Consider the following 15,503-nt stretch of genomic DNA (forward strand, 5'->3'; position numbering starts at 1 on the left):
AAGAGAATATCACAATTGGATGAAATCAAACTCTGCAAATAAAATTAACTTTTGATTACTACAAAAGGTTTTTTTCCCCAAGTTACTCTAAATGAAACTATAGCAGCACCATTATTTCATTTAAAAAAAAAACAAACTAGGCTAACAAAAACATGGAGAGTATCTCAAAAAGTCAGCCTCTATAAATTTATAAGTGAAATTACTTGATTCTTAGATAATCTATTAAGCTAACTTCTAAACTTAGTTTACTAAAATTCAAAATAAAATTACCTAAATAGAAAAGTGTTGTATTTTGTAAGAATAGTTCCTGACTTTGAATATACATATAATTGATGTGTATAAATTGGGCAGAAAAATCTAAGAAACATACACACAACCATGTAACAGAAAGATGACACAACACCAAAGGACAAGTCGAAAACACTTACAAAAATACACAGACATGGCATATAACGTACAGTTTGTTAGTGAGTGATGTGAATTTCATGGCACCTGTGGACAATGCCTTTCAATTTATTGCATCAACATCTTTTTTTTACCCTAGAGTTAAATTCTCTGAAGGCATGTTATATTCACGGAACATGTTATATTCATTTCTATTTCCTCAAAGAGACTGGCACTGAATGTGAGAGTGCTGTACGCAAAGTAGATATTCAAGCTGAGCACATGAAAATGTGTATGTATTGAAAGTGCATGTCTGTGCATTCCCTGCCTTATATTCTGCAACCATCAAAACACGTTAATTAGATAAGACACAGGCCATGTCATCAAGAGGGTTATAATGTAGTGGAAGAAGAGAACGAATTGCACAACTAGTTATATTCGAGGGCACAAAGTAGTAGGTACTCCAAAGGAAGGACAAAGTGTCATCAGAGGAAGACACTTCTAAACAAGGGTGAGCTAACAGGAATACTGGCAGAGGGTAACACCTGCTATGGGTACAGCTGAGGGGTCTCCCAGGCTGAGACCACGCTGTGAATACAGGTGTGACCAAAGTTAGTGAGATGGTTAGAATACAAATGCAACAAGAAACATGAGTGAGTGGATAAGAGGGGACTTAGGGAAAGGAGGTGAGACTCACTCCTGTGCCCACTGGGGCAGAGAAAAATGGGCCAGACTGCAAAGGGTCTTCTTAAATGTCCTACAAAAAGGCCTACCCACTATGGCAATAAAGAGGAAAAAAAGATTAAGCAAGGAAATGACATGATCAAGTTGTGCTTTGGAGAGACAATTCCTTTAACAAAACTGGATGGAGAGGGTGAGATACTAACTAGAACTGCTGAGCTGGGACTACAGAGAGGCACTCTGGCGGCAGAAGCAAGGGCACTTGATGTCTTGCTGTAACAGCTAAGAATGGGGAAAAGGAGGCGGGTAGAGAATCAGCAGACAGGGAACCATGAGAGGCCACTGTGCAGTTTCCAGTGAAGAAGTGTGCTGACATTGACCACAGGAGGAAAACCAGGAGGAGAAATATTTAAACAGAGGTTTTACAATACACATTTCATGCTATTTTCATGTCAAAATTCTGAGTTGTTTTAATTATTCCAAAATTCAGAAAAATTTTTATACAACAGTAGTTTTAAACTAATAATACACATCAGACCTCTTCTGAGGTAGGGACAAGCTACATACTACTCTCAAAACAGGAGTATTTAAATATAGTAACAAATTTCCTAAAAAAAGCACCAAACCTTATAAATATTACTTCTCAAACCCAGAGGGTATGCAATCTAAATAATTAAACTGAAAGAACACAGATTTTATGCCTGATCAAGTTCTTCATTAGGCACAACGCCTTGACTGTCACCACATAACTGGAAATACTTCAAGTATATTAAAGGTTCATTTCCAAATTGCAAGAATAAATTCATAGAAAATCTTTAATATATAATGAAGCTTTAGTTGGTGACAAAAAGGTAAAAAGTTCATATAAAATGCTTAAGAAGCATGATTTTGTCATTAAAGCTATAAATGAAAAATAAGAGTACAGTTCTTTCCAAAGCCTTCAAATATAAGACGTTGGTCAACATGAATGCATGACTTAGAATGATCCATAACATGAAGATTTTTAGAATGGACTACTTAAAATTTTACTTTTCCCAGAAACTTATATGTGAGTGAATACATAACTCCAAAGACCACATTTCTGTCTCCTTCCTCACAAAGGTTACACATCGACAAAGGAGCCACCAGTGTGCCAAGACGTCAGCAGTGGAGGTCAAGGAGGGAGGGGGCGCAGCATGAAGTAGAGAAGGATGACTCCCCAGTCCTAGTACTGGAGACCAAGAGCAGTAAGATGACCCACTTACCAGTGTGACATATTAAACAGCGTCATTTTCTCTATGTGTGAGTACACGAAGCAGGTTAGGAAACAGTTTTACAGGAATATGAAAGCAGCTTAATGTTAAATTTAAGAGTTTATAATCTTCAAAACATCCATGTAAAATAAGCATTGATCTTTTACATAAACAGATGTTAAAATGGCTGCCTCAAAATGTGTCAAAAATGCAAATACATAATTTCTTATGATATCAATCCCTAATGGTATTTACAGTCATGTGTCGCTTAACGATGGGGACAAATTCTGAGAAATGCATTGTCGTGTGATTTTGTCATTGCATGAACATCAGAGAGTGCACTTATACAACCCTAGATGGTACAGCCCACTACACACCTAGGCTCTATGGTACTAACGGGACCACGATCGCATAAGCGGTCTGTCACTGACCAAAATGTCATTATGCGGCGCATGACTGTATTTTTAAACTCTGAAACCATGCCTCATGGAATCTATCAGTGCTGAAAATGGATCTCACACACAATGAAGGAATGTCAGTAGGCAGAAATGCTACATGTGAGGGCAAAGAAAATGCACAAGAAATGCACGCTGGCAGAGCATAACTACATTTAACAGACAACAGAAAATTTATATATTTTTTAAATGCTGGAAGTTAATAATGTGAAGGTAAACTTCTTAGAAAAATACAGAAATATGGATCAACGACACATTACAGTAGGGTATGCAGCGTAAGTGGAAAGAGCCCAGTTTGGGAGTCAAAAAAACTCTGGGTGTTTGAATCCTGGTTCTTCCACTTACCCATGGGACACCAGAGGCACTGTTTCCTTCCTGTAAGATGGAAATGACACGACCTACCTCACAGAGCTGAAGAGAAGATTAAATGAGGTAAGATGCAGCACACAGCAGGTGCTCAATAAACGGCAGCAGCAGCTGTTAATAATCTAACCTTCCCCATGCAGGACTCTTATTAACAACAGTCAGAGGGCACTCAGCCTTTGAGGAATTTGTTGACTAGCACCCTAAATTTATATGTTTTTAGTTATATGTTTGCCTGAGAAGCTAAGAAAGAAGTTTATCATCACAAATCCCAGGTAAAATAAGGAGTACAACTTGTGTCCTTAGAGGGGCAAAGGGTAGAAAAAGATTGGATGTCACATAATTAGTAGAACAGGAAACCAACAAGCAGGTTGCTGCGTTCCCAGTCCAAAGCCATGGTAACCGTTAGACTCTTCCTCATGGCTCTGAGTCTGTAACACGCACTGCAGTCGAACAACGACACTAAAGGTCAGGAAGTACCTAAAGCAGCAAAGTGATGCAAGTAACTTCCCTGACCTAACAAAGAGCCCCTTTATCTTTTGTTTAATATACAGAACATCAAGAAAATCAATAAATTACAAACTCGTTTTTAGGGGCCAGCCCCGTGGCGCAGCAGTTAAGTTTGGACGTTCTGCTTTGACAGCCTGGGATTCTCCAGTTTGGATACCGGGTGGGGACAAGGCACCGCTTGGCAAGCCACACTGTGGTAGGCGTCCCACATATAAAGTAGAGGAAGATGGGCAGGGAAGTTAGCTCAGGGCCAGTCTTCCTCAGCAAAAAGAGGAGGATTGGCAGCAGATGTTAGCTCAGGACTAATCTTCCTCAAAACAAAAAAGAAAGAAAGAAAGAAAGAAACTGTGTTTTTAAAACTATTTCCACTGTTACTAAATACAACTCTGAAACCCATGACCAAAAAAGTCTAAAAAATTTTTGTTTAAAAAAAAGTGTATTTGAAAATAATAGGCAAATCTGGCTCCTGCCAGCAATCCATAACAGCAGAGAAGTGTTAAATATTCTATTCTCCTCATGCCTCTTAATAGTGATCGCCTCTCACAATCATTCCCACCAATAAATGTACCTTCAATCACAAAACCTATTAAGAAACATTAAAATCAGATTGGTCAAGAAATTATTTTCTACGTAAGAACAAATGACTTGAAAATGCAACAAAGTTTTGTTAAATACAAATTCCCTGACCACGAAAGCAATTAAAAAATGAAGTAAGGGCTGGCCCCATGGCCTAGGACTAAGTTCAGTACGCTCTGCTTCAGCAGCGTAGGTCTGGTTCCCAGACATGGAACTACACCACTTGTTTGTCACTGTCACGCTGTGGCGGCAACCCACATACAAAAAGAGGAAGACAGGCAACAGGCAACAGATGTTGGCTCAGGAAGAATCTTCCTCAGCAAAAAAAAAAAAAAAAGAAAGAAAGAAAAAAAGAAAGAAAGAAGTTTTAAAAAGTTCTTCCAAAGTTCATTGTACGGGGGCTACCCCTTGGCCAAGTGGTTAAGTTCATGTGCTCCGCTTCAGCAGCCCACGGTTTCGCCAGTTCAAATCCTGGGCACGGACATGGCACCGTTCATCAAGCCATGCTGAGGCGACATCCCACATGGCACAACCAGAGGCACTCACAACCAGAATATAAAACTATGTACTGGGGGACTTTGGGGAGAAGAAGAAGGAAAAAAAAATTTCATTTTACAATATACTTAAAGGTACAGTGATAACATAATTCCTAGCATTCTGTTATTATCCCAGGACAAAAACAATAAAGAAATATCACTCTATCATATCTACAAACAGAAAAAGAAACACAAGGAAAGGAAGTTCTAGTCTAGACAGAATCTGAAGAACATTTTAAAATTAAATACAGTATGGTTAAAAAAATGAAAGCACTGAAGTCAGAACGAAATCTAGCAAATAGGTACAAAAAGAAAGACTATAAGAAGATAATACATTAAAAAGACCAAAAGAAGACAGGGACAAGGGAGGGAGAAGGCAGAAAAAAAGTCACCAAGTCACAGGACCTGGCAGCTTATGAAAGAGATAACTAACAACAAATTATGAGTTCACTAGGTATTTTAAGTAATTTTGATTAAACCATCAAGTCTTCAAAAACATTTTTAAAAAGTGTAACATATGCTGAAATAGTTAATGTAATTAATTCCTATTGAACATGTAACATTCAAATTCTTCACTTAAAAAGCATGGCGATGAACAAGTTTGTATTGCAATGGGTGAATTTTAGGTTTGAGCCAAAGCACAAATTTACAGAAAGGTATATGACTGATTCAAGGAATGGTTACATTTTTAAAGGTTCTTAATATGCATTGCTAAACTGTTTTCACAAAGTCTGTCCCTTAATTACACTTTCCCAGCAATCACTTCAATGCTCCCTCTCAGACACTGATTAGTCTTCCACTAGAAAAAACTCTTTGCTAGTATGATAGGAACAAAATGGTATTTTCTGACTATGAATTTTTATTGTTATTATTGAGATTAAATATTTTGTAATTATTTTTGTAGATAAATGAAAATTTGATATATCTTGTAAGTATATCATTTTAACTCCCTTTTATAAACAGGCTTTTATCTTGAAAATACTGAGTTTGAAGGTCACGTGAGTATCAATGAAATTAAGAGGTTTTAGAACATTCCCTTCAAACAATTTAACATTTAATTCTAATTTCTTTAGAGTATAGTCTGATTCATTTATATTTAATTCTATCAGGTTGCCACTGTCATATAAATATTTGACACATCTATATATTCATATTTTCTATTAAAAGTTTTAAAGATGATTTTATCGTCCCATTTGCAACAACATGGATGGACCTTGAGGGTACCTTGAGGGTATTATGCTCAGCAAAATAAGCCAGACAGAGAAAGACAAACGCCACATGATTTCACTCACACGTGGAAGATAAAGAAACACATGGACAAAGAGAACAGATTAGTGGTTACCAGAGGGGAAGAGGGCACAGGGGTGTTAAGGGTTAAAGGGGCACGTATACATGGTGACTGACAAACAATAACGTACAACTGGAATCTCACAATCTTACAAACTATTATATCTCAGTAGAATAAAATAATAAGGTTTTAAAGGTGATTTTTGAGTTTTTAAGAAAAATATCATCTGCAAATAATGTGAATTTTGTTATTTTTAAACATCAACTCCATTCCCTCTCTTTCTTTAACAAAGACTCACTGAGAGCCCACTATCTCCTATACATTGTTATAGACTCTAAGAACACAGCAGTGAACTAAACAGGCAAAGTCTTAGCCCTTGTTAAACTTAAATTCTAGTGGAGTAGACAGGATAACAAGAGTTAATACATACTTTCAGGTAGAGACAGGTGCTACAACTGTTAAAATGCAAGAAAGAATTCAGAAAGATACTGGGAGTAGTACTGATGGGTGCATACAAGGCTACTCAGGAGAAGAGTGATCAAAGAAAAAGCTTCTCAGGTTAAGATATTTTAGAAGATACCTGGATGCAGTGAGAGAGATAACCAGTCAAGAACTGAAAAAAGAAAGCGGCATGATACTGGGACAGAAATGACTTCAATGAGCTGGAGTCAGCCAGCATGACTCCAGCATGTAGTTAAATACTGACCATGAGGATGACAGCAATAACGGTGATGATAGAAGGTACTCTGATTTATATTAGGTCTTAGCAAAGTACAATTAATTGCCCTGAGGACAATTCTAGTTGCATAATTCCTGTAGGCTAACACAAGTACAAAAGCTAGGTATGAGTTCAAAATGGTGGTTGGTTGTCAAAACAGGGAAGTAGCCGACTCTTACCACTTTTAAGAATTTTTTAAAAGTAAGGAATAGGTGTCACATTTCATGTTTCTACAGAATATATTAAAACAAGGGAAAATAGGTTCCTACAAGTTTGTACTTCTAAAATGATTATGCTTAAGAATCATCAAATGAGTGCACAAAGACTCATAGGACTAGAAAACATGTTAGTAATTAAAATACAAACATACTAAAAGTTGCTTAGGTTACTATTACTCCCAAAGAGTAGTCTACTACATGTCTTATACAAATGCTTTTCCTTTTCTATAAGGTCTCCAAAAAGAAAATAAGTACAAGAAAAAGTAAATCAAGCCCATATCTGCTATGATTTATTTAACCTTGTCAAAAACTTAAGTAGCATATCCGTAATATTTATAAAACTAATTTTATACCTCAGAATAACCAATTTAGCATTCTACAGAAAGACATGAAAATGTGCAGGCATCTCTTGAAATCAAAGGACTTGGAAAATAAGAAGTAGCCCTAAAGAATCACTCACAATTTAATCAGCACACAATCCCACAGAGAGCAGTTCCCCAACACTTCTGCAACCACGCATACGACCAAGAAACACTCACATTCCACCTTCTGTGGACAAGGTAAATCAGGGAACTGGCTGAAGTGGGGGCTTATTTTTTGATAGTTGGTTTCAAGATTCACTCTACTGGCCCATTTTCCTTTATCATAAATTACACTTTAAAATTATTTTCTCACTGTTCCCAGAGAGAAAAACTACAAAATTATCCCAGTCATTTATTTCGTATGTTTAAAATTTTTCTCTTCAAAACTTTTATAAAGGACAAAAATAATCATTATTTGCAGATGATAAACATAACTACCTAAAAAAACCCAAGAGAATCAAATGGAATAATAATATTATTATTACTCATATTAATAGCAACATTTATTTAATATTTACTATCTGGTCTTCTAAAAATTTTGAATACATTTACTCATCCAATCTTTATAACCACCCATGGGTCATGTACCAGTAAAGAGCTGGTAAATCACGTGGCTGTGATATAAACTCAAATGGCAGGATTTCCAGAGCCCACATTCCTAATCAACAAAAGCTAATAAAAAAAGCCCTGTAAGGTAGCTGGTTATAAAATAAATACATACACACAAACTATTCAATATATCAGTAAAAACCAATCAGAAAAACGTAATGAAAATGGCAATCATAAAACCCTACTTACTAAAGACATAAAGAACAACAGGAATAAAAGAGAGACATAATCTTCTGAAAGAAGGCAAATACCGGTATACATGTACAATAGTCAAAAACATTTTTAAAGAAGGATGTGAGAGACCTTACCTAAGATGTGAAAATTGACTATAAAGCTATGGCAGTGCAACTATGCTGTAGTTCTGCCATAGAATCAATATGATAAACAGAATAAAACAGTTTAGAAAGAGGCCCAAGAATACATCAGACATTAGTATATATTAAGGGAGGATTTCAATTAGCCATAAATGATGCTCTAAACTCAGGGGTGGGCAAGTTACTGCCCGAAGGCCAAACTCAGCACACTGCTTGTCTTTGCAGGGGGCATGAACTAAGAATGTCTGCTTATATCTCAAATGCTTACATAAATACCTAGATAATATCCTTGATTTAGTTTCTTGGGCCACAAAGCCAAAAATATTTACTATCTGGTCCACTATGGAAGTTTTATGACCTGTGATTTCGATTATAAACGGTGTTGGGGAAACTGGATAATCTTGGGGGGGGGAGTATTTGGCGGAGAATTTGGAGTATAAAATTCACAAGCAAAATACATTTCTACGGACACAGTTATACGTGAAGAACGAAGCACAAAAGTGCTAGAAGAAAGTAGCTGGGAGAAGTCTTTCTAAGTATGATCTCAATACCAGAAACCATAAAAAAAAAAAAGACTGATGAGTCAAATTCAATAAAAATAATAAATATTTTTATATTAAAAAACCCCCATAAACTAAACTGAAGGAAAAAACTGGGAAATATTTGCAACAAATGACAAGAGATTATTCATCTTAATATATGAAAAACTTTTAAACAAGACTTGTCTCAATAGAGAAATCGAAAATGGCATAAAAATAGGTAATCCACAAAGGAAGAAATAAAAATGGCCAATAATCACATGGAAAAGACACAGCACCGTGTGTGTGTGTGTGTGTAAATTTAGCAATGTTTTAGCGTATGTTAAAACAATAAGCTGCTTTTGTCTATTGGCAAAGGCTTAGAGCTACTAGTTGGTATTCTCAAGGGCAGGAAGAGTGCTGATGAGAAGAAAAATTGGTACAAACTTTCTAGTGGAGAATATGTTAATATGTCCCAGAGATTTAAATAATATTATTTTAAAAATGAAAATAATTAAAGTATAAAATCAAAATTTGAGCAGTAAATTATTCCTGACATGCAACATAATGAATAATTTTTCTTCTCCTCCAAGCATATTTTCTGTGCTATTTTGTGATTTAAAAAAAAGTATCAGGAACAGCAGAAATTTCTAAGTAGCTACTCTATTATTATTCCACATTGTTAAGAAAAGAAAACTGAGACTTGGAGAAGTTCTTGCTAACGGGCAAAGCCAAGATCCAAACAGACATCTGTACTGCTTTAGAGCCCAAATTCTTAATCCCTATGTCTTATTACCTTCTTAATTAACTTAAGAAAAAACAGCTTTGTGATGCAAACCGTCCTCTTAGCTCTGTGACAAACGACTAAAGTGAACTGGTAGCCAGCACATGTGAGGACGTGAGTACATGGAATGATTCCTGCTAAAGCACACTGACACACAGTACCCTGCTCTCTAGGAGACAGACATCTCTGTCATTCATTCTCTGAATACTTTACTTCAGATTCAGTGTGGAAAGCATCATATCTTCCCAATCAGAATGAATGCTTCTCATGAATAAGTAGCATTTCACTATCATTTTCCCACCAAACTGAACTTGCACTATACAATCAGGTATCACACACACGGACTAGTTTTATAGTTTCTGCAGTGATGCTACCAGAAAGACATCCCAAATTCTTTAACAAGATCAACACTTAAACATAGAAACTTATGTAAAAAATAATTCACTTGTAATTTACATCACATAAATAGCTAGAAGGGCAGTAAGATGACAGAAAATGAATCAGATGACATTATTCTATGAGCTATTAAACTGCTCACTAATTACTTAAAAAGCCACCAGACACATAATTTGAAAAGAGTGCTAATAATGCAACTGATACTTCGTTATAAAAATGACACAATTTTTCAAATAAAAATAAAGGAGAATAACACCAAAACAGGGAAGGGAAAAAAACACCACTACCAAAATCCTAATTTAAACCTAGGTTAAATTAATTTGTGAAATTCTAAGAGAGACAGAAGTGCTTTACTAATGATCACTTTAATGAAAATTGAGAGCATCTGTTACATATCTTAGCATTTTGTAAGTGTTTTAAGCATCAGTAAGAATCTCATTAGGTTAATAACTAGAGTAGACTGTTATATACCACAAGGAAATTAAGAATACCAAGTTTATAAAGGTTTGAAAGGAGAAGAAAGTTCGGCAGGTACAAAGGACAAGAATGCAACTTGTTTGAGTACTCTCTATAGTGTATAATTTAAGTAGCTTACTAGAATTTGAAAATAACAATTGAACTTTTTAAAAATTATTTTATCAATCTGTTATCTATGACTTGGCTGCGCCCTAAATCCTTTCATTCCAAGTGGGATCACTGAACTACCAGTCTTCCAAAGCACTGACTTCACACCTCTATAGCATCTTCCACGTTTTGAATGTAGTTCTTCAGAAACTTTTCTATTGGAGCATCCCTATAGCTCAACAGGAGAGATGCCCTTTCCGAGGTTTTAGGATTACAGCCAGAAGATTACCCAGCAAAGGTAACGTTTCACTGAAGCCTGCTATTCTATCTTTAAATCTGTGCAAATCTGGTTTCTACTCCATATGTGTATTTGTTTTAATATAAAAATAAAACTTCACAAATTAAAAAAAACAATCGATGATCTGGAAGTAATACTAAGTTCACCCCATGTCTCTGCGTACTTCCTACTGCAGTACACCACATCCCAACTTTAGAATTATAGACATTTTACATCCCACTAGAATGTAAGCTCAGCATCTTTGTATCCCCAGGGCCTAGCACTGTGCCTAAAACATCGTCCCCTCCCCCAGAGATCACACTCCGCAGTTCAGACCCTGCTTTTCAGGACCAGGAGGAGTCAGACACACCTGCTGAGTAACTACAGTGTAACTTCCATCTAGAGCATTTACATTTACATCTACTTACGTCTTTCTCTGACCGATGTGGAAACACAGACGACTGGCTGTAGTACATGTTTTCGTCATGGTAGTCACTGTCGACTCCCTCTACAAACTTCTTTCTTGAAGCACCAAACATGCTGTTTGTCACCTAAACAAAAATATTACTTTTATTAAGAGTAATACTCTGGAAAACATCAAGCTTTATCTTACTCCCATGAGGAAAACAGACAATAAAGGGAACATTGTTAAGATGAAGAAACAGATCAACTAAAGGCATTTAATGGGCATGTGAGAAAGTCATAAATCTGACTATAACAATATACTAGTAAAAATAAAAACCAACAATATACTAGTATTAAATATTTACAATTCCAGGTCCTACAAGTAAGAGGAAAAACTTAAAGCCTTATGTATGCAATAACTCCACTTACTTTAAAAGAAATAAATATCACATTCTTGAAAAATAACCCCCAATATAATTTTCCCATACAAAGATTTTTTAAAAATTAAGTTTGGATTAATTATTCAAAATCTTCACATGCATCTTCAACATTAGTGTCTCTGTCATTACTACATCCACTTTTTAAATTATCTGTTTTCCAGAGCCTATCATCTTCACTTACAATCTAAATTTATTGAGACATAGCATTTTTTGAGTCAGTGTATAATAGCATACTGGAAACTTATCTCAAACCACAACTACCCACTCATATAACAGTAGGATTCTTTCATTCATCATCCTGGTGTAAATTTATGATCTTCATTATGTAACCTGCTTATTTACTCTTATGCTTTTTAAGTATTTACGACACCCAACACTAGTAATTCTGAGCCCACGCCAGGAAAAACAACTACTAAATGTGTGCTAATTTTTATTTATTTTTCTTAAGGTGGTCTCGATAAAGTTTCCAAAACTATCAGTTGATTGAGGTTATTTAAGGTCAATGTGTCTTCCCTCTAATAGTATTTTGTAGTTCAAAGTAAATTTTAACGTCATAAAAGGAGAGACTTGTAAAGACCTGACTACACGGTGACTACATCTCTTCACAAAAATTATGGGGAAAAACATCAAACTTGACATGTCTTGTAGACTCATTATGAAAAAAGGTATTTTCTTCAATTTTAAGTAAGAAAAGAATAATTTCTTTTACTTTGCATTTCAAAATGAAACACTATTATAAGTTACTATGCTTTATCAGTAGACATGGTAACTGATATACTGCAGACTTTAAAGGCCAAATTTTACACGCAAGTCTGTTGAAAGCACCCACACTATTTAATAATTGATTTATATCAAATTTTCTGTTAAATTTGAAAAAAAACTCAATTATTTAATTATTCTTCCTGTCGAGGACTGAGAAAAAGCTATTCAGTTAAATATGAACAATAGTCTGAAGACACCTTAACCACTGCTTTGCTATAAGATTTTGGGCTAGTAATCTCTTTAGGTGTGAAATACAGAAAAGCATTTTTAAAGGTTCTAATAATATTTTAGAATATATTTAATCTTCTCTGGGTGGTGGACTCCCTGGGAATCTCATGAAAGCTACTCTAGAATTCTGAAAGTAATTTCAGGAACTAAGATCCCACATGTCTATCCACCAACCCCCTACGTGGTTCCTAACAAGAAAAAGACGTGTTTTTTAGTGCATTTTATTTCAGAAAGGTAACAGTGGAAAAAAGCACTTTATAGTCTTCAAACTAAGACATTGCATATGAGATTTGAAGTTTGTTTTGCAAGCAAAAGTTAAGGATACATTTAATTCTCTTTAAAGGACCATTACCACTGAGTTCTAACTCTAAGAAAGGATATATATGGGAAAATGGCATGAAACTTACAGAATTCAATAAAATTTCAGGGGAGTAGCAGAGTATCTCAACAAATTTTACACAAATAAATTGACTCAAACGGATACAAAGTAAACTCTTTTTTGGACAATTTTTGTACAACATACATCCTCAAGACTAATTATAGACTCCTAGGATCCCCAAATTGAAATTAACTGTATAGAATAAAAAACTTCATGCTAATATTGTACAAAGAGGTTTCACTGTTTTGAAAGCAAAAGTAAACACAGGAAATGCCTCAAAGGGAAACAGACTTGTTTCTCTTCCATCAATACCAGATCTTCCCAGACTGACTGTGTGTGTGTGTGTATGTGTGCCACAGAGAGAGAGAGAGAGAGAGAACACACAAATATGCATAATTTCATCTTTGTTTCGTGCGTTTCAACGCAGAAATGACACATCAGTGAAAATACTACTCATCCCCATGTGACTTCAGCAGAAAAGATCGGTAAGAGTGCAATACTCTGCTCTCTAAACACAAGCCTCAGTCCAGGGGTGGGTACTGCAACGAAACAAAGAATTCTCTGATCCACAGCAAAATCAGAAAGGAAATGAAAAAAAAGACAACACAGTAAGTTTTCATAAAAGCCAGTTTTATTTAATTTTAAAGGGCCTGTCCTTTATCCCTGACGGAATGGAGTCAGAAAGTATTTTAGAATAGCCAGGAAGGGTGAAACTAGGAAGACAACAATCAAGCAGAGAAGGCAGGGAACCAACCAGGCAAAGCCCTGCAGGAAGAGCCTTCCATACCCAAGAAGCAAGAAGATCCTTAGGGGTGAGGCTCAAGGCGTGAACTTGGTAGAGACACGGGGTTGGGGGGGGGGGGGGGGGGAGGCAGACCACACAGTGCCTTACAGGCCTGAAGGACTTCATTTTATTCTATGTGAGTTGGGAAGCCAAGAGAGGGTTTGGAAGCAGTTTAAGAGCGACATAATTTGGCAGATATATTTTCTTCTATGACTGTTGTTACCTTGCAGGGAATAGGCAAAAAGAGGGGACGAGAGTGGAGGCAGCGTAACGGGCTCGTGAGAGAGGATCACACTACAGTGGTGGTGAGAGAAGGGGTGACAGTGGTCAGACGAAAGATCAATTTGGAGGGAGAGGTGACATAACAGATGGACAGATGGATGGATGATACGAAAGAGTAAGGTATTCACAGTACCTCCTGGAAGAGAATAAGCAGGAATCAAAGGAACCTAGAAATCAATTTTGATCAGTTTCAAAGAGGATCTGTCAAGACTATATTGAAATATGCTGAAATCACTGGTTATGCCATATAAATTAAAGTCAAGTTGGTAAATGGCAATTTTAAAAACTAACAAAAATAAAATCATACTTTGTTTTACATTACATATAAACTTTATGAGAATCTTTGGTGTGTACAATTTGTCAGCTTTTTTCAAGTGAACACATCAAGGGCCTACATCTACTTTTGTTAACTGACGACCTTCTCTCTCGACTCTCATACCAGATGTTATAACAAAAAGTAAAAACTGAGATTTTATCAAGAGAGAATATAACATGTATGTACCCAAAGCAATGGCTTTAAGCCTTTTCTGAACACAGATCTAAAGCATTTAATCAAGACACTTCACCTTTGCTTTGATTCCTCAAGAACTAATCAGAAAGTATACATACAGGTTAGCTTTCTATCAGCCCGTGCCCTCCCCCAGCCCCACTCTCCACCAAAAGCAAAGAACTAGCCTCAAAATGAAGCAGTGGGCCCAGCCCCATGGCCGAGTGGTTAAGCTCCCGCACTCCACTTGGGCGGCCCAGGGTTTCGCCGGTTCAGATCCTGGGTGCGGACATGGCACCACTCATCAGGCCATGCTGAGGCAGCATCCCACGTGCCACAACTAGAAGGACCCAAAACTAAATACGCAACTATGTACTAGGGCAATTTGGGGAGAAAAAGCAGAAAAAAAGAAAAGAAGATTGGCAAGAGTTGGTGGCTCAGGTGCCAATCTCTACAAAAAAAAAAAAAAAAATGAAGCAGTAAAGAGAGGAGAATTACCTGAGAGGCAGCATGGAAGCTGGATTTCTCCAGTACATGTCATTATTTAATCTGGACTACCTATGAATTCCTAAGGTATAACATTTAAAAACAGTATATTTCAAAGCCAAATGCAGTAAATCAGAATTACTACAGAAAAAGAACTTGCAAATCCCCAAACTTGAGATAATCGTTAACCAACAACTTCAGAGAAGACTGGGAAAAAGTTGCCCTGATCTAGGTGGGATGAATAGCAATTAGGAAAGAGGAGGAGCAAAAGGCAAGGCCTGGAGCTTCCTGATTGGTCAGGGAAACAGAACTAGGACTCTTTATAAGTGAAACTTGAAAGTGTGTGTGTGTGTGTGTGTTCTGTGTTTGTGTGAATATATATATACACAAACATATCTCTCTCTCTATATATATAGACATATATATAAAGATAAATAGGAAAGAGTGAAAAACGGACTCAGACCC

The 15,503-nt window shown here is 36.3% G+C and overlaps 1 protein-coding gene across 5 annotated transcripts in view; it reads right to left on the reverse strand.

The window, feature by feature from the left end:
• CNOT2 (CCR4-NOT transcription complex subunit 2) overlaps positions 1-15,503 on the reverse strand; it is a 109,297-nt gene that overhangs the window by 32,721 nt on the left and 61,073 nt on the right. For all 5 annotated transcript variants that reach the window (XM_046668932.1, XM_046668915.1, XM_046668926.1 and 2 more), the window contains exon 3: positions 11,214-11,336. In XM_046668932.1, the coding sequence (XP_046524888.1) occupies positions 11,214-11,336 (123 nt within the window). The remainder of the gene's footprint in view (positions 1-11,213; positions 11,337-15,503) is intronic.

Source organism: Equus quagga, chromosome 1 (genome assembly GCF_021613505.1).
Source record: "Equus quagga isolate Etosha38 chromosome 1, UCLA_HA_Equagga_1.0, whole genome shotgun sequence".
NCBI lineage: Eukaryota > Metazoa > Chordata > Mammalia > Perissodactyla > Equidae > Equus > Equus quagga.